Source organism: Thamnophis elegans, chromosome 6 (genome assembly GCF_009769535.1).
Source record: "Thamnophis elegans isolate rThaEle1 chromosome 6, rThaEle1.pri, whole genome shotgun sequence".
Lineage (NCBI taxonomy): Eukaryota > Metazoa > Chordata > Lepidosauria > Squamata > Colubridae > Thamnophis > Thamnophis elegans.
This window is the reverse complement of record NC_045546.1, coordinates 46,719,903-46,739,420: the sequence shown is the minus strand read 5'-3', so window position 1 is coordinate 46,739,420 and position 19,518 is coordinate 46,719,903. Positions and strand designations below refer to the sequence as shown.

Sequence of the window (19,518 nt, the reverse complement as noted above, 5' to 3'; positions counted from 1 at the left end):
TGTGCAATGTTTTATATGCAGATCCAATGATAAAATGATGTTGAGGCTGGTTAAAAAAAGTGAGAGCAGTAACAGTTTATCATCTGTAAGAACTGACAATGGTTTGTGTGCATAGATACTTAGATTTGTAGACAGTTTGCCTCACATTGGATATCTTAAGTCTTAGTATAAAAAACTCAAGACATTTCTTGTCAGCTATCTTATCCTCACTTGTTATTTCGTGTCCCACTGTGTTTGTTGAAGAGGAAGAAAACTTTATTGTTGCTTTTCATAACAGATCCTTAATCAAAGCACACCAAGCATATGCTGTTTGAAAACCTGGAACATTTTCTAAAATTTTCTTAGCAGGTTAAGTACATGAATTGCAGTACAAGGAGTAAATGCAGATCCAATAGGTTTATAGTTGGATAGTAGTGTTTGTGACATTCAGACCCAGGTTAAAGATATAATCCTCATTTAAACATATGGTCATATGTCTAATCAAGAAAGTTTTTCTAAGTGTTCCTTATTGGTCCTATCAGCAGTGCAGATTTTATGGAGATCTGCAAGTTACTTAATGCAATTTCTGCCTATATCACCATACTTACAGGGGTACCATAAATTATAGATTAGTAACATCTAGAGCAAGGATGTCAAACTTGCATCATCACAGCGGTGTCATGTGACATATTGGGACTTTGCTTGTGGGCGTTTCCAGCGTGTGATACATCCGGCCCACAGGCCACGAGTTTGACAGTTCTGATCTAGAGCAATGTTTCTCAAACTCATGCTAACTGAGGAATTGTGGGAGTTGAAGACCATATATCTTAAAGTTGCTGAGGTTGAGAATAATCTATACGGCTAAAGATTTATTCCTATGAATTATCTAAGTCAGGGTTGTCAAATTCGATTTCATTGAGGGTCACTTCAAGGTTGTGTTTTACCTTGGGAGGGGTGAGGTGGGCATGGCCAGGGTGGGTGTGGCCATCTTGAAGTCACTTGTGTCTGAGGCTCCTGTAGTGGCCCAAGCACTTTGCCAGCAAGAATGGGCACCAAAGCTCCGTTTTTGTTGTGACAACCTCCTGCAACCCACTGCCAGTGAAAAGATATCTTGGGAGGACCATGTGCAGCCCTTGTGAGCACTGTTTTCAGCTGCAACAACCTCCTTCAGCCCTCTGCCAGTGAAAACAGAGCTGAGAGGGCCACACATGGGCCTCTCAGGCTCTATTTTCAGTTGCAATGACCTCCTGCAGTTCTCTGGAGCTTAGGGAGGAACCAGGCATCCCTGAGCTCCATTTTCACTGGCAGAGGGCTGCAGGAGGCTGTTGTGGCCAAAAATGGAGACTGGGAGTGAGTGGCCCTTCTGAGATCTGTTTTCACTGGAAGAGTCACCATGGGCCAAATCTCAGCACTCCACAGTGTGAATCCGGCCTGCGGGCCTTGAGTTTAGCACCCCGATTTAAGTGTTTCTAAGTGTACTATATAAAGTGTTCATCATCCAAAAGCCCATGCGTTCTCACTTGGTAAATACACTGTTTATATGGATCCCAAGTAATTCAAGAACAACTATGGAACAATCAGCACTAAACACATCAATGTGAGCCAGGAAAATGGTGCATTAAAAAAAACAATGTTCACTTCAAAATCTAATTCTTAACTCACGAAGCATTTCTGACCCTGACACTACTTTTATTACAGAATTTGATTTGGATTTGAAAAGGGAAAACAGGAAGATGCTCAAATCACACCTTTTCACATCTGCTAAATTTGAACTTGATCATACGCAGTGTTCTATGAATAAAATGAATCCTCAATCTGTGTTATAATGTTAAAACTTACTTTTATGACAGTGCGCTTGATCAATGGTTCTGTCAGCTCCAATGGGTTAGTCCAATTCAAAATTGAGACACAATGGTTTACAGCTTGTGCTAATCAGTGGACAGAAGAATTATCAACCAGTATCTGCAATCTGTTAAAACTAGGGTAAGTAAAGTTTTGGATTATATTTTCTTTCAGAGCTAATTCTTCTGCTAATACTTTATATAACAGATATAATACTGGATTGTAGGTTTGGAAGAAAGAGCAGGTATAAAGCTCCAATGTTCTGCATAATGTATAATATACTTGGCTTTCCCAGTGGCATTTCCAGCAGCAGAAACTTTCTTCAAGAACTAAGACATGTCTGCTCAATGTCAATTTGATTACACTTTAGTCAGGAAAAAATGTTTATATGGAAGACATTTTGACTGTTTACCAACACATGCACATGCTGAATGCTGTTGTTCTTGTTGTTGTAGTATAAGATATTTTATTCATTTAGTTGTTCTTCTGTTAGTCCTTTAATATTAAATCTATAACTGCCATTCACTGGAAATACAGATTTTATAAAATAATTACAATCATTACACATAATTGAAATTTACCTGCCAAATCCAGAATAGCTAGGAAAACTTGGAAATCTCCCTTCCTTCTACTATTTAAAAGATCTCTTTTAAAAATAACAACAGTGAAAATAATACTAGCAATAATATTTTTAAGAACAAACATACACACACACGCACACAGACAAATACCTGTAAAAAATAAGAAAATGAAAAAGAAGGAAGCTAATAGCTTTCAAATACTGGTTTATTAGCCATTAGTATTTTCATAGTTGCTTTATCTAGTTACCAGGATATCTCATCACTTTTTAATGATTTCTATGAAATTTATTCTGACATTCAATACAGAATTTGGTCTATATTTTCATTTCCTCAATATGCAAGAATAAAACATGAAGCTCCATATGTAGTACTATAACATTGTATGTTAACATTGAATAATTAGTGGTAACTGAAGATCTAAATTATAACAATTTACCTTCTCTCCCCTTTAACTTTCTCCCCTACCACCATACCATCACTGTTATATTGGAATCCAGCTTGCAGATTATGTTCATTTATAAATATTCATTTATAAATGCATGTATAGTTTTATTACTATGCAGACTTCTTAATCATATGCAAATAGCTACAATATTCCCATGTCTAAATCAGATAGATTGATTCACAAATGCAAGTTCTTAATTTGATATAGGAGGCCCAATATCAAAAAATAACTAACTATTTTGACCATCAGTTTGGGAAATTTGTAGCCCAAGTCCAAAGAAAGTTCCAAACTTTGGTAAATGACAGGTTTCTCTTTCTGATTCCTTGCATAAATGGCAGAATTATTCGCATATTTTGATTGCTCGTTTTAGCATATTTCTTCCTAAGAGTAATCATTTCCAAATGTGCTATAAAATATGTTTAGTAAGTAATTTCTTTATCTTATTAAACCATAAATAATACAGCACAATAATTTCTATATGTTTATTATAATTAAAAGGATATGTTTTAAGCAAAGTTTTTTCCTTTTAGAAGTGGGAACGAGTCATCTCCTGTCTTGTTTACTGGGGCAGGTCCATTTGTAGAAATTAAAAAAATAACTAACAGCAACTTGACACTAACACCAAGGTAATGCTTTATAAATGACAGTTAAAAATGACGAATATAAGTAAATATATAAGTAATAAAGTATAAGTAAATCATTGAAAATATGGTGAGTAGGAATTTCTATTTTTTTCTTTTTTCTTTTTTTGCTCTTTAATTCTCTTATTATTTATCAGTAAAAATTGTCAAAAGGTATGGAAATTTCCATATAAACTAACAAGCATTTACAGATTAATGAACATTTAGGACAAAGTAACAGTCCCCTCACAAACATCAACTGATATGAGTCAAAATAAGGAGTTTTTGTAACCACTTAATATTCTGATATTAATAATCAGTTGTTATAATAGAATTTAGAACAACTATGGATATGGCAACAATGTGGAGTCTGTTTGCCACTTTTCTTCTTCTTTCATTTACCTCATACCCAGTTCTCCATTGAAACATCAACTCTTGCATTTTATAAGAATCATCACCAGAGTAAACCCTGCTTAGATTTTTGAGATCAGCCAAGTCAGTTATGTGTTGCCATCTACCTTGACATATGAAGAGTTGCCAGATGTAAGATTTATGTTGGCAAGAGCTGGAGAAGAAGATCTACAAGATCCCTTTCAATCCTACTGTTCTATGTTGTATTAATATAGCATTTGGTATATAGTATATAGGAGCATAATTTTTAATTGTTATGTTATTAAAGCAATAGTAGTAAGGGATATTTTAAAACATTTCAATTCATCAAAGAGCTTTGCATATATATATTTTTGTTTGTTTTCAACTTTCCCTCCAATATAGTTTTTGAAAGAAAAAATGGGGAGATATGTGAAAATGAAGGTAGCACTTATTGGAGAAGGCATTTCAATCAAGAACATTTCTCACAAACAATAAAACTGCCAATTCATTTTATTCCCATAGAGAAAAATCATTTTGATAAGCTCAGGTGAAAAATATGTTACAGATTACTTTTATGTCCCTATATGCAACTTTATTTTGTTTTTGTTCTTTTAATCATCCCAGAAATCTAATAGAAACTAGAAATTTAATTTTATAATCAATATGGTAAAATAAAATTTTTAAAGCTAGCCATGTTTATTAGCACTGAACAGTTAAAAATGAATTAAAAGTGCCTCAGACTTGTTGATTGGATGGTGAGATTTATTTTATTTATTTTTATTTATTTGTCTTGTATGGCGCCCACTCCCGGAGGACTCCGGGTGGCTTACAAAAGACAAGGGAAAGGGGGGAACAAGACAAAGACAACATATTAAAAACAAAACCAACATTCACAATTTCTATGGAGGTAGATGCTTCTCAGCTTCCCCCAGCCTGCTGGAACAGCCAGGACTTGGTGGCTTTGCGGAAGGCCGGGAGGGTAGTAAGGATCCAGATCTCAACAGGGAGCTCGTTCCAGAGGGCTGGAGCTGCAACAGAGAAGGCTCTCCCCCGGGGAGTCGCCAGCCGACATTGGCTGGCAGATGGAATCCGGAGGAGACCCAACCTGTGCAATCTAATTGGTCTGAGAGAGGTAATGGGCAGGAGGCGGTCTCTCAGGTACCCAGGTCCGATGCCATGTAGGGCTTTATAGGTAGCGACCAGCACCTTGAAGTGGATTCGGAGACTAATAGGTAGCCAGTGCAGCTCGCGGAGGATAGGTGTAACGTGGGTGTACCTTGTTGTACCCACAATCGCTCGCGCGGCTGCATTCTGGACTAATTGGAGTCTTCGAACACTCTTCAAGGGCAGCCCCATGTAGAGCGCATTACAATAATCTTAATAATAATTAAGTTAATGTACTAACTTAATATTTAAAACATAAAGAAATAAACAGAGTTACATTTTACTTGTAAGAAAAGCAACACAAGTTATTGCTAGCCTCATTTGTGCTTGTATTAAACAACACATTAAGAATTAATCTATTCATTTTGCAACAGTATTTATTTCAATCATTGTATTTATAAGAATGTTATTTGTTTAAAAACATATATTGCTTACAATCAGATGTAAAACAATTATAAAACAACAATAGCTAATGTAAAACATGTTACATTAAAATAGGTGGATATAAAAAAAAGCTATTATTTAGACAGCAACAGTGAAAACAATAGCTCCTAGGTGCCTAAATAGTATAGTGGTAAGTGACCCTAAAATTTTCCAAAGTGGAGGTTCTATCCCCCAAGAACTCTTTGTGAGATCACAATTCATAGTCCTGCAATTGCTTAATCATAGTAATAATGTATCCATAATAGAAGAACTTATAGAACATATCCTGGCATTAAAGCTTTATATGTTGAAAATAAATGAACTTAATATCTAATTAAAGTTCATCTATAATGTCTTCGTGACAGTAGGTGACTGAACTTGACTGGAACAAGAAGCTAAAAAGTGCAGTGCCTGATCAGTACGTGGGTGGGAAATTTAATAGGATGCCAGGACCCTAAACTAGATTAAAAAATAAAAAGAAAAAATCCTTCTCAACAGAAGAATAGCGCCAAAGCAGTTTGATTTGTAATCATAAAACTATAAAATTATGTCCACAAAGTTACCTATGCAACTCAGGACTTGATCTGGATTTTTTAAAATCCATGAAATACAAGAATACAGTGCATATCTATGAGGTATTATTTTTTAGCACAGTGTCTCTGTAGTTCTTTTAAAAATCTTTATTTAAGCAATTGTATCTCCGAAATGCTGGAGTCAATCTGACCTAAGGGATGTGTATTTCTTACCAATATTTTTATAATTGTTTTCATATTTGTTTATCCCAACGAGCTCTGGAACATAGCATATACTGCAACTGAATTGAAGTCACATACCTTAAATTTGCTGTGGTTGAGAAACCCCGATCTAGAGGGTGAAATATTTTCTCTTCTGGATTATCTAAATCATGGGTGTCCAATCTTGGCAACTTTAAGACTTGTGGCCTGCCATGTTGGCTGGGGAATTCTGGGAGTTGAAGTCTACAAATCTTGTTGCCAAGGTTGGAGATATCCCTGATCTAAATGCTTCTGATTGATTTCTCTACTATGAGATGGCATCTATGGTGAGACAAAGAGCAATCCCTGTCATGACATCATAGCACAAATAATGAGATTTACATTCTTTTGTCAGTTGTCATAACATCATTATGCAGTTGTGCATATGTCAGCATTTTGACATAATTGTTTGCTATTGATAACCATGTTCTAACTCCAACTAGTACAGGTGTAGTTATCTCAAAGCTCTGCTACTCCCTCCTCTTTTTCTTTCTCTCTTGGACTTTAATCTTCTTAACTGATGAAAGAGTCTAAGACATTTGAAAGCTTTTGGTGATTGTAAAAGATCAGTTGATTCAGTCTGGCCTACCGTGTCTTTTAATTTTCACTTCTCTTTACACCCAACATTGTGTTTCCTTTGGTCAGTTTTTAAACTTTTATGAAGAGTCCCATATATACTGTATGTAAAAGTAGTATTGTTTTCCATCAAGCTGTTTAAAAAATGGGTAATAACAACAAATATGTAAAGTGATAGATAATTATGAGCCAGATAATTCTAAAATTTATCCTTTTCTAGGATTAATTACTATGGATAACTATATTGGAAATAATTGACTTTTTTAAAACATAGTCATTCATCATCATAGAGAAGTCAAATGATATTTTAGAGTATTTACAGAGCTTTACAACATCCGTTGATAAATGGAATATTGTATTTGATTTTAAAAAATGCATTATCTATGTATGGACTTTATTACCTGATTTGTATTAAATATGCTCTCTTCTTAGGGTAAAGTGTTCAAATAATTCGGTGATTCATTTGCAATGCACTGGTAAATGTAAGTTTATGAAAAATCAAAAATTCAACTTAAAAGGGTAACTGTTTACATTTTTTTACCAATACATTACATTTTCTGTTTACACTGTTGGCATTTTTACTGCTAAAAAATATTTTTTGTGTTAGTTTTAGGATCCTTCAGAATTTATTCACATATTTATGATTTTAAAATATAGTATTGTTGCATTATTTTGGCCCATAATTTTGTATTTCTAAATGTATTAACATTATAAAAAAATACAGGTAGCATTTAGTGTCAGGAAGGGAAGTAAGAGGAAGAAAGAAACAGATTTTGTTTTTGTTTTTTTTCATGTTGCTGTTATAATAGTCTGACATTTTTCAACTAGATAAAAATCCAGGTAGATCTATTTAATAGTGCAAAAGATACATTCTACAGTTTATTGCAATTTTTGTTGTTATTGCTAAAACTTCACAACTACTTTTTATTTCATTTTTAGAATATTTTGAATTTGATTACTGTAATATTTCTTTGACATTTTTTACTTTAAATAGTTTTAAATCATTTCAGAACGTTTATTGACATTGTTTACCTTATAAAGCTCTTTATTTCATTGTTTCATAAGATGGTTTAAATATGAAGTTATTGAACTATGTAAAACAAGGGAGGATAAAAATTGCTGCGGTGTGGATTATACAATGAAAGTCAGCATATCTGTAAATTTCCTCAAAAATTAAACTATTTTTAATACCTTGAATTTTTACAGCAATGACCATTTTCATTAATAAACAGGAATTGCAATAACAACAGAAACAATTTATAACAAAAATATTATTTACCCAGCAATAGTTTTCACAGAAAATAATACACAGTAAACTAAATATATCATCTTAAAATAATTCGTTGATTATTTATTAAGTGGATTTTCCCCCATTTTATAACCTTTCTTGCAACAATTGTTAAGTGAATCACTGCAGTTATTAAACAACATGGTTGTTAAGTGAATTTGGCTTCCCCGTTGACGTTGCTGAGCCGAGGTGGAGCAGTGGGTAGAGTGCAGTACTGCAGGCCACTTCAGCTGACTGCTATCTGCAGTTCAGTGGTTCAAATCTCACCGGCTGAGGGTTGACTCAGCCTTCCATCCTTCCGAGGTGGGTAAAATGAGGACCCAGACTGTGGGGGCGATATGCTGACTCTGTAAACCGCTTAGAGAGAGCTGAAAGCCCTATGAAGCGGTATATAAGTCTAACTGCTATTGCTATTGCTATTTGCTTGTCAGAAGTTTGCAAAAGGTGACCACATGACCTCACATAAATATGAATCAGTTGCCAAGCATCCAAATTTTGATCACATGGCCATGGGGATGCTGTAACAATCATAAATGTGAAGAAGGTCATAAGTTACTTTTTTAGTGTCACTGTAACTTTGAAAATCACTAAACAAATTATTATAAAGTCAAAAAAATATTCAAAACTCTATTGCAGAGTACTCTAAATTAGCATATCTGATTACTATAGATTTTGCTCCATAAGACGCTCCTGACCATAAGACGCACCTAGGTTTAGGGGAGGAAAACAAGAAAAAAAATTGCCTTTTCCTCCCAGAGTGCATCTGGCTAGTGTCCTTGCAGCAAACAGCCTGCCTCTTCTGTGTCTGCTGCCCCCCAGGGAACGCTGAAGCCTTCGCCTCCGAGCAGCTGATCGGTGGTTGGATTGGCTTCCCAGAATACTGCCAATAAGCTATTCCATGCGGTGGGCATCACTGCCACCATTCACTGCTGCTGCCTGTCACCCATATTTGCACTTTTGGGAGGAAACAAAGTGTGTCTTATGGAGCAAAAAATACGGTATTTCTCAGAACACATACTTTTCACTTTTTATTTTCCTTACCCATAGCTTGTGGAAAAAGGATGATTACCCAGAAATCTCAACCAAGAATTGTTGGTGGTTCTGATGCTCAAATAGGTGCTTGGCCTTGGATAGTCTCACTGTATTTTGATTACAATCCCACCTGTGGAGCTTCTCTTATCAACAATGAATGGCTACTCTCAGCTGCACATTGTGTCTATGGGTAACTTTATTCAACAGTTGTTACATTCCATATCTTCATGTATTCTTCTTTTTAAAAATTGTGGATATCAGTATTTACCTGACGATTCATGGAGAGTTAAAAGATAAAGTAGAGACAAGATACATATAGCCCTTGCCTCTCTAATAATATAAATACAGCATCATATCTCATACTATAGTAAAGAGACAATCAGCATCAGGGATGCACAGGAATTAAACTTCTTATATCAATCAATTCTGCATAGAGTTCACTTGAATACATACTATAATTGTTAATAAATGCAATATATATTTTCCCAAAATATACAAAATGAATAAAGAACACCGTTCATAAAAAGATTTTACGTTAAAACAGTTCTTAAGAAAAGCACCAGTACTATGAGTGGTAGTTATTCAATAAAACCCATTACTCAGCTGCAAAAATATGAAGCACTTTGAAAAAGACAGGAAAGAATTGGGGTATTATATATCTCTTTGCTGTCATCTGATAGTACTGATTTTTGCAAACTAGATGAGGTACCACTACATGAATGGAGCATTTGCTTAAATAATCCTTTCTTTTTCTGAAATAATCTAGCTCACATTTCAGATTGAGGCAATGGCCTTATTTGCTTGAATCTAATTATCAGATCTTGGATTCTGATAAAAGCAATAAAGCAATCTTATATTAATTAGATTTTCATCCTGCTTTTATAGCTAACTCAAAGTGGTGAACACATATCTAATACATCTTCCTCTTACTTCTATTTTCCTCACATAACAACCCTATGTGATTATCTTATATTAATTCTGGTACATGCAAATGTGTTGGATTGATAGAATATTTAAAATTTATAACAAGATATCTAAATTACAGTTTCTCTTCTTTTTGTAAAAGTTATTTATTTAATTTTCCCTTTAAAACAAACATTTCATCTTTCATCAATCAGTGTGTCATCTGAGTACAATTTTTTTGTGTCATAATAGTTATAGCTTACCACCAATTTCTTTATATATATCTGTTCTTATTTTAACATTCCAACTTAACATATCTCCTGATATAACTTTTCTCTTTCTAAATTATTAAATTTTATACTTTTTATCCATATTCATTTTCTAACCAATAATAGAATAACCCCCATATATTATAATAATCAGATTCTTCCTTTCCTTTAATTGCTAGTGTTAATCTACTCCTTTCTGCACAGTCTAATATTTTTTTAAATTAGAACAATTTCAAGGAACTTATTTATCTTCATATATCTAATATTTGTCATAGGAGACAATGAACTATGGGAAATGTCTGAGAGTAATGTAATGAACACTCTTATTCCAGAAGAAGAAGCAGTTTCTTGTAAATATTTGGTTTATAGAAAGGAAAACAGGACAATCTTGGTGGTCAGAATTTATTAACTGGTTCTGCATAAAAAAAAGAGGCCCACCTCTGAATATTAAAATATGTATACCCATATTTTAAGGAATGCATCTTAGAGCCATAAGAACTATTACTCCTAATGCTTTTAAAACATTAATTGGGAGTTGGTTAGAAATTTTTCCTGGCTCCATCAGCGTTGTTCACATTATGCATTGCAGAAGCTGTCTATAGCATATTAAGATGTGAACTTTTTCTCGTAATGTTACTAATATATTCAAAGTATTTCATTACTAAAAATGGAATGCAAGGGTGGTGATTCTTCAATTACTTTCAACCTTACATCTCATTAGTTACAATATAGTTATAAGTAAATCAAGAATGATTTAATATAGTTATCTGCATTATAATGCCTATACTAGCCTAAGTGTTCCATTTTAAATACAATCAATTTTATTCCTCTGAAGTTTTGCCAGATGAGTGATTAAATAATGTCTTATAGGAAATGCAGCTTAACCATCCATATGAAACATATCTAAGTAAATATGAATAATAAATGTTCATCTTTGTCTCATATGAATTTGCAATATGTGTTATCAGTAGCAATGGTACTCAGGCTTGCAATAGCTTATTCTATGATGCCTGTATGATTCTCTATCGTAATCTGAGCTGCTCTTGTCCTAATAAAGGCCATTAGCTCCTCTCTTTAGAGCTATCTTGTTCCATATGTATTCAATTTCTCAGCTACATCACTGCTGGCAAATCATTGCTGAATAACAAGACACATTGTTCATAATCAAACAGTTCATCTTATTCTTCATCTTATACTTACTCACCACATTGTGAAACATTATCTCTCTAAGGATGCAATGTAATTCAACACTGTAATTATACATGGACATGAAGCAATAAACTTGGAAACAATGTTCAAATTTGTGATGCCTATGCCCACAAATTAATATGGGTTCTTTAATCTATATTTTGTTCAATTCTATAGTGTATTACAAACAATATAGATTTTGTGTAAAAATGTGAGTTCTTTATTAAATGTAGTAAATATATTGATTTCACAGAAAGTAGTATCATCCAAGCAACATTGACTAATTTGAGAAATTGTTCAAATCTAATAAACAGATGGGGAAGTGATCCTGTTATAGGCTACACTGAGACATTAAAAAATCATGAACTTCCATATTACTGATAAGTAATATAGATGGAAGTGACAATAAAATCTTTGGGAATGAAGCTTGACTCAAAGGAGTATTTGACTTAATAATGTTGGTAGCATGTCTAAGCAATTTCACATATAATTTGAGTTTGATCTATTTTAACATTTATTAAAAGGAATGTGTGAAATGGATAAAATTCAATATTGATAAACTGCTGTTCTTAAAATTGAGTCAGTATACATCTATTTTAATATAATAACATATTATATTATATCCCTATATATTGTCTTAAATATATTATACTAGTGACATTGATGATTGACAACACAGAAAATAAAATATAATATTGCTAATATTGGATAATCACACAGTTGAAAGGATAAATAGGCTCCTCACCCATTTTTGTGAGCACTGAGCAAAAATATTTTCAAATTTTAAGTCATTTACAAAAACCTACTCTTTAGTAGCCAGAAATTTGGGAACATTAGATGGGTGACAGGAATAAGTAGTTTGAGTACTCTTAAAAGTTTGATCCCCAACATACATGACTGGTGGAAAGAGATTGTGGAACAAGTATCCAAAATATCTGGAGGTTTAAGCCTATCCTTGACTCTCAATAGTACTGAAATTAGTAAAAGTTGTGTTTGAACTTTGAACATATTGTGTCAATATGGTTCAGATGTTAAAATATACAAAAATTACATCTCACAAGCTATTTCAAGTCATAATTTAAGCATGTGTTATTTTGATTTAGGAGGAATTTAAAACCATCTCGTTGGAAAGCATTTCTTGGCCTGCACACAAATCTCAATCTATCATATCCTCAAACTGTGAGCCGAGAGATTGATCAGATTATTATCAACCCTCACTATAATAAGCGAACAAAAGACAGTGACATTGCTTTGATGCATCTCCAATTTAGAGTGAATTACACAGGTAAAATGATTTTCTCTTGCAGCCTTGCCTTTGGGTTATTAACAGATTAGGGTCTAAATCTAAGAGATATTTTTAATAATTAGTATAATTTCCAATAGTCAACATCATAAAGTGGTAATCCTGATAATTTTTAAGCTTATTTTTCAGCAAAACAATTTGTGCAATGTTATTATTACAGACTGGAGAATGCAGGTATAATTGTTCATTTCTTTTATGCAGATTATATTCAGCCCATTTGCTTCCCAGAAAAAAATAAACAATTTTTGCCGGGCACTAAATGCTCTGTTGCTGGCTGGGGAAGAACGACACTGGAAGGTATGTCACTGTTGTGTTAAATCTTTTTCTTCATTTTATTGTATTTTCCTGATGCAATCACTATAACTTAGGGTATAAAAACATCTTTCTTTCAGATATATCAACTGTCATAATATTAGAGTATATTTTATGAAACAGATCCATTGAAGCTTTATATTAATTTTCCATCCAAAGTAGTGGTTGGGAAAATGTACATAAGTAGTTTTTTTTTCCAAAAACAAACAAACTTTGATTTTTTTAAAAAAATATTGTGTGGTCATCACATTAAAAGTAGAAAATGAAAACCACTAAAATTGTTGGCCTCTCATATAGAATGATAAACTAATCATAAAGTGGTAAAGATTCTGACACAAAAGCAGTTTTTAATGATTAAACATAAAATAAAGATAAATAGGATTAAAACAAATATTACCATAGAAAATTCATTTTTTTATTTCAATAAAGGCATCTTGAATAACCAGATATTAAGTGAACTACATAAAGAATACATAATATTGACAATAAATTAGATTTAGACTAAAAATACATTTCAAACAATGGAAGCCACCACTGAGAAGTCCTTATTCATTATTTATAATTGCAACTTATACCACACATAGCCAAGGAACATGGAACATGGAAGTAAATTATGCAAGTAGATTGCAGGAAACAAAAAAATATAGAAAAGAGATCCTTGGTACCCCCAAGTGGCTTTAAATTTAGCCCCCCCAAAAAATCTGACAAAGAATGCAGCCAAAGAGCTAAAACTAGTTTGCTAAGTAGTGCAATGCTTGTTGTTTTTCATGGTTGTTTTTCAGTTATGCATAGATCTTCCCTAAAGCATATTACTTGCCCCCCTAGTAGGATTTGCAGTTAATAATGCATATATTTATTTTGCAATTGCAAAGCACATTAGAGTATAAAAACATTTTTTAAATTGGGAACTTTTTAAAATTGGGATCAATGAATTCAAACTACAGCATAACATGAAAAATACATATAATGTCACCTAGGTCCCAAGCCATCAAGCTGACCATGCACAATAAATGTCTTTTGGAGAACAATATTTAAAGGAGTTAATAAATAAGGGAAGAACAAACATCATGCAGCGCTTTCGAGACTAGATTTATTATGGCATAAATAGTAATGGACTAGAACCTACCTAATTAAAGGAATACAGTGATGCACGGAATGTTGTGCTTCATTGTTACTACACACATGGGTGCAGAGAATAAAAATTATAAACAATATATCTATGCCATAATCAATCTGTTCACTTTTAACGATGCCACAACTATCAGCTATTCTATTCTTCCAGCTGGAGTGTACTTATGTCAGAAACATTGAATGACAGTTTTTTTTATTAAAAAAGCAGAAGTGAGAACAGATATTTACTTCTACCTTCCATCTGTATTGCATTAATATTATGATTCTCTAATTATAAATTCAAAGGTCAACTCTGTGAGTCAGGGATGGAATGTCACACCACCTAATCAAGCACTTTTTTTAGAACTAATAACTTTTTGATCTTGACAAGCAAAAATAGATAAGTGAAGGAGGAACAGTTGCTAGAGAAAGTTGAAAGCTAGAAAACTGTAAGAACTTCTTATCCATGCCATTCTGTAAACTCTCACTAATATGCTCCTATAATCCACTGTGGATTTTGTTTACATCTGTACTAAATTGTGTACTGCAGTATTACAATTCTGCTGTGCATAAATCTGGTTTCCGTGCAGCTTGGAGAACTGCACAGAAATCTTTTCACTCTATTGCAAATGGAAGCTTTAGCTGGAAGGTGAAGACCGAAGTAGTAAGAGAGCCACATTACTTACATGAGATGCAGCTTTTGGGGAATGAAAATCCAATGGGCCTTGCATGGTCCTGCTTTGGAAGTAAGTCGTAGACTATAGGAATGACAATACTGTATAATATTTGACTTACATGATATGTATCATTTTATCAGTTACAACAATGCATATACTTCTGGTTTTCAAATAGATTCAATCTCAAGTATATTGCAAGAAGCAGAAGTCCCTCTTATAACACATCAGAAATGCAAGGAACTGATGCCAGAGTACAATATTACTGAAAACATGATATGTGCTGGGTATGATGAAGGTGGAGTTGATGCTTGTAAGGTAAATGATAAAGTGTTTGCATTGTCATAGAATAGTCAATAAAATATGAGTTTTTCTGATTCTTTTTTATTATAGCAATACTGCCTCACAGTGCTTTACAGCCCACTCTAAGCGGTTTACAGAGTCAGCATATTGCCCCCAACAACCCGGGCCTTCATTTTACTCACTTCAGAAGGATGGAAGGCTGAGTCAACCTTGAGCCTCATGAAATTATATATATATATATATATATATATATATATATATATATATATATATATATATATATATATATATATATATATATACCAATGAGATAAAAGTAAAGTTATAAGGGATGCTTTTTATCATAATTATATCACTGCTATTACATTCTGCTTTCATTCACCACTCTGTTACTTTAAAATAATAAGTATTTTGAACATTTGGAACTCCATCCATCAAGGAAATAACAACATAATCCTTGTTATTATTACAAGTGATATACTGTTTTCAAAGCCAGTGCACTTTGCACTCTGTTCAGTAAAAGGCGTTCCACATGGCACCCATAAACTATTTTCTCCTGTACTGAAACCAACTGGAAATAAAGCTAGTTTAATACATTTCTGCCCAGATTCAAATCCATTATTCAAGCTTGGTAATGTTGCTGGCCAGGTATTTTGTCTGGATAATGGTTACCAATTGATGGATTCTCCATTCTGCATATGTTTGGAAAGGAAGCCTTCACTTTCCTTTCCTTGGGGTGGGGAGGTGCACCTTTGAGGTCATGTAGTTTTCACTGGTAGACTTTTTGAATGAGTCCTGTTACCTTGATTCCTTTCCCCTCACCTCCTTATGCTTAAGTCTTTTCCCTCTGTCATAGCTCCATGTTAGGAAGCAAGAAAAATATTACCTTTTTTCTAATCATTTTGGCTGAAAGGAAAAAAAATAGTAGTACTATTGTCAACTTAACAAGGAAGAGAGGTAAGGAAGGAAGGAAGATTCATTCAAAATTTTACTAGTCCATCAAAGAACCTGTTCAAAAAAAGCCATGCCACCTTTTCTGCAAGCAATTAACAGAAATAGCAATGGCACTTAGATTTATATACCACTTCACAGTGCTTTACTGCCCTCTATAAGCAGTTTACAGAGTCAGCATACTTCCCCCAACAATCTGGGTCTTCAATGTACTGATCTCATAAGGATGGAAGGCTGAGTCAACCTTGAGCTGGGTGAGTCTTGAACTGCCAAACTGCTGGCAGGAGGCAGTCAGCGGAAGTAACCTGTAGTATTGTATTCTAATCACTGTGCCACCATGGTTCTTACATAAAAATACATAAATTGCACAGATTGAATTGATATAACAACAAAGAAACAGCATGGATAGGTCTATATAGGCACAAGTAATGGACATAAGATTTGGAGCACAGCAACCAAATATGGTTGAAGGTTGCCTTAATGCCAATACAAGATCAAGGTGATAAATACATTCATTTCAGTGAATTTATCTCACTGAAGCATTTCCTGCCCATGATTTTAACAGGTTGGGTAAAGGATCCTTATGAAAGGCATTTCTTTCTTCAATGCTTATATTAACATGATGGCATAAAATTTACACAGGCCCAATAAGTTTCATTTAAACTTATGACTTGCAGAGAAGCTTACAGAAATATTATATAAAACTGACAGTCATCTTAAACAATTATGTTCATAGTAATAGTGTTGCCAACAATAACAATATTTTAATTTTTCTTTGTCATTTCAGGGAGATTCTGGTGGGCCTCTGATGTGTCAAGAGAATAAAAAGTGGTTTCTGTTTGGTGTAACATCCTTTGGCTACAAGTGTGCACTTCCAAATCGCCCTGGAATTTATGTAAATGTTTTCAAATTTGTAGACTGGATAAAACGTACCATTAATTATTAATTATTTTTTTAAAAAGTAGAAAGAATATAAGATTGAAAAATAATGTGATTATAGCATCTATACAATAAAATGTGGCATAATCAGGCAAAAATTAATAATTCAAATTATGTCCAAGTTTGTGTTAGAAGTGATGTGAACAAGTACTTGAAGTGTCACTGCCATTTACCCAGAAATTGTAATAATTTTATTCCAGCTATTCTCTTAATGCTTGAATAAGTAAAGAGAAGGGTAACTCAGATAACATACTGATTTGTTAAAAGTATAACCCTCAGTAAAACTGTGCCTTTACACTTACTGAGAAGAGCAGTTGACACCACCATGAATTAAACTCTTATACAGAGTCTACTGCAGATAGGCTGTGAATACAGTTAAATAATAATAATAAATATTTTTTCTTTTGTAAGAGATTTTTAAATGACTGCTTTTTTCAAACAGTAATGATATTTGCCATTACTAAGGCTCCAATGAGAAAACCTCAGTGATATACCTCCCTAATCATTTCCTATTAACTCAGTTTATTAAGAAAGTAGACAATGCAAAGTGTATGTATAGTTTATGCAAAAATTCAGGATACAGTACTGATTAGCAAGAAACTCTCATGTCTAGTCAAATGAACTAGAAAATACTATGGATCTAACCATTCAAATCAACCATTCTATTCTCAATTTAATTAATTTTATATGTTTTTCTTGCAGTGCATGATAGACTAATCAAATAATACTAATACTGCATTTACTATAAGATAGAAATCTTTGAAATCTTTGAAAAATAACTCATACCTATAAACACCAGCTTTCTATTGAAATCAATGGGAAATGATTTTATATTATTTCTGTGTAATCATATATGCATACATTTCATTTGTTTTAAATCATACTGTCAGAACGTGTTTAAGACATTCCTGTATTTTAAATGAAATAACAATCTAAATTTAGATAAGAAATATTACAAATTCAGAAAGAAGAGCCAAACTTATAACTGTAATGAGAAAAATTTCAGCTTGTAAATAAATCAATAGTCTCTAATACAATAGTAATAAAATTATTATTTGATTAGGCCAAAACCATTCTGCATGCAGATTTGGATTTAGCAATTCATAATTCTCAGAGTACGTTTGTTAATACTAACAAATAATCAACTTTTCTCTTGAAAACTGCAGGAAACAAAGCATCTATCACATATCAGGTCTCATGATCCTGAATTTATATATTTAGAAATACCATTGTTTTCAACAGAAGCACTTTCTCATACGTACATATACAAATCAAAGAATTTTCAAACAGAGATTTGAGAATGAATCCAATATGTATATTTCAGTCTCAGTTCCATTGCAGCTAATGTACAAGTACTTGTACTTGTACTTGTACAAATACTTGTACTTGTACTTGTACAAATACTTGTACTTGTACTTGTACAAATACTTGTACTTGTACTTGTACAAATACTTGTACTTGTACAAATACTTGTACATGTTTCCATGTTGGCCAAGAGACAGAAAAATCCCACATCATGTTCTTGTTTTTAGGAAATGACCAGCACAATAGCATCAAACTCAACTTTTGGTGATTTCATAGATATCTCTATGTCATTTTCTTTGCAGCAATGTGGAAACAATATTGCTACTGGCTTTTATTTTTTGAGGGAAGAAGGGAGGCAAGGGAATGCCTATTTACATCCAAGTCTATCCTACAGCCATGATATTTCCTGGATGTCTTTGATATAACCCAATCATTAGGATAAGGAATATATTTCAATAGCCCTAGATGCATAAGGGAGGCATATTAGATCAAATTGAGAAAATCTCTGTATGACGGAAACTTGAAAATGGCATCTTTAGCAAATTTGAATGTGTACAGTTGTTTACAGTTTCTTAATATAGAATTGTGTGCAGTTATTTACCAACACACAATGTATGTATGTAGGTACGCATGCACGCACGCACGCACGCACACACATCTCTCTTTGGATATAGTCAACCTTTTCATACTTATCACTGTTATACAAACAGTAAGAATCTATTCTACAGATCTGTGCAGCTCTGAGACAGTTTCACAAATATTTTTCTTGGTCTTCAAAGCTAGACTTTTGCAAATAGGAATAAAATTTCCAAAAGAATAAAAATACTCTTAGCTGTCTGCAGGAAATATTTGAAAATTGTTATTTGTGTCAAAAGAAATATTACAAGAAAGATTTTCTAGCCTTTGAAGTCTACTTTCATATTCTTATCTTGAATCTATTTTTTAAAAAACTACACAATTCTTTATATATTCAAGTATGCATAAAGTGATGCTATATAGAAGTGGTGTCAACTTCTGTAACTTAAAGGCAGGAACGTGAAAGAGAGGGAGCGAGGGAGTGAGGGAGGAAAGGAAGGAAGGAAGGAAGGAAGGAAGGAAACTTCATGATAGTGTGTACATTTTATGGTTTTTAAGTGATTAAGAGAGAGTCTTTCTATGTGGCATCA

General features: G+C 33.2%; 1 protein-coding gene across 1 annotated transcript in view; it reads left to right on the top strand.

Moving 5' to 3' along the window:
* Positions 1–17,054, top strand: part of TMPRSS15 (transmembrane serine protease 15) — a 60,762-nt gene extending 43,708 nt beyond the window's left edge. The window contains exons 19-26 of the mRNA XM_032219804.1: positions 1,830–1,962; positions 3,378–3,473; positions 7,208–7,257; positions 9,111–9,285; positions 12,559–12,740; positions 12,960–13,055; positions 15,033–15,172; positions 16,896–17,054. Of these exons, the coding sequence (XP_032075695.1) occupies positions 1,830–1,962; positions 3,378–3,473; positions 7,208–7,257; positions 9,111–9,285; positions 12,559–12,740; positions 12,960–13,055; positions 15,033–15,172; positions 16,896–17,054 (1,031 nt within the window). The remainder of the gene's footprint in view (positions 1–1,829; positions 1,963–3,377; positions 3,474–7,207; positions 7,258–9,110; positions 9,286–12,558; positions 12,741–12,959; positions 13,056–15,032; positions 15,173–16,895) is intronic.
* The last annotated feature ends 2,464 nt before the right edge of the window (positions 17,055–19,518 follow it).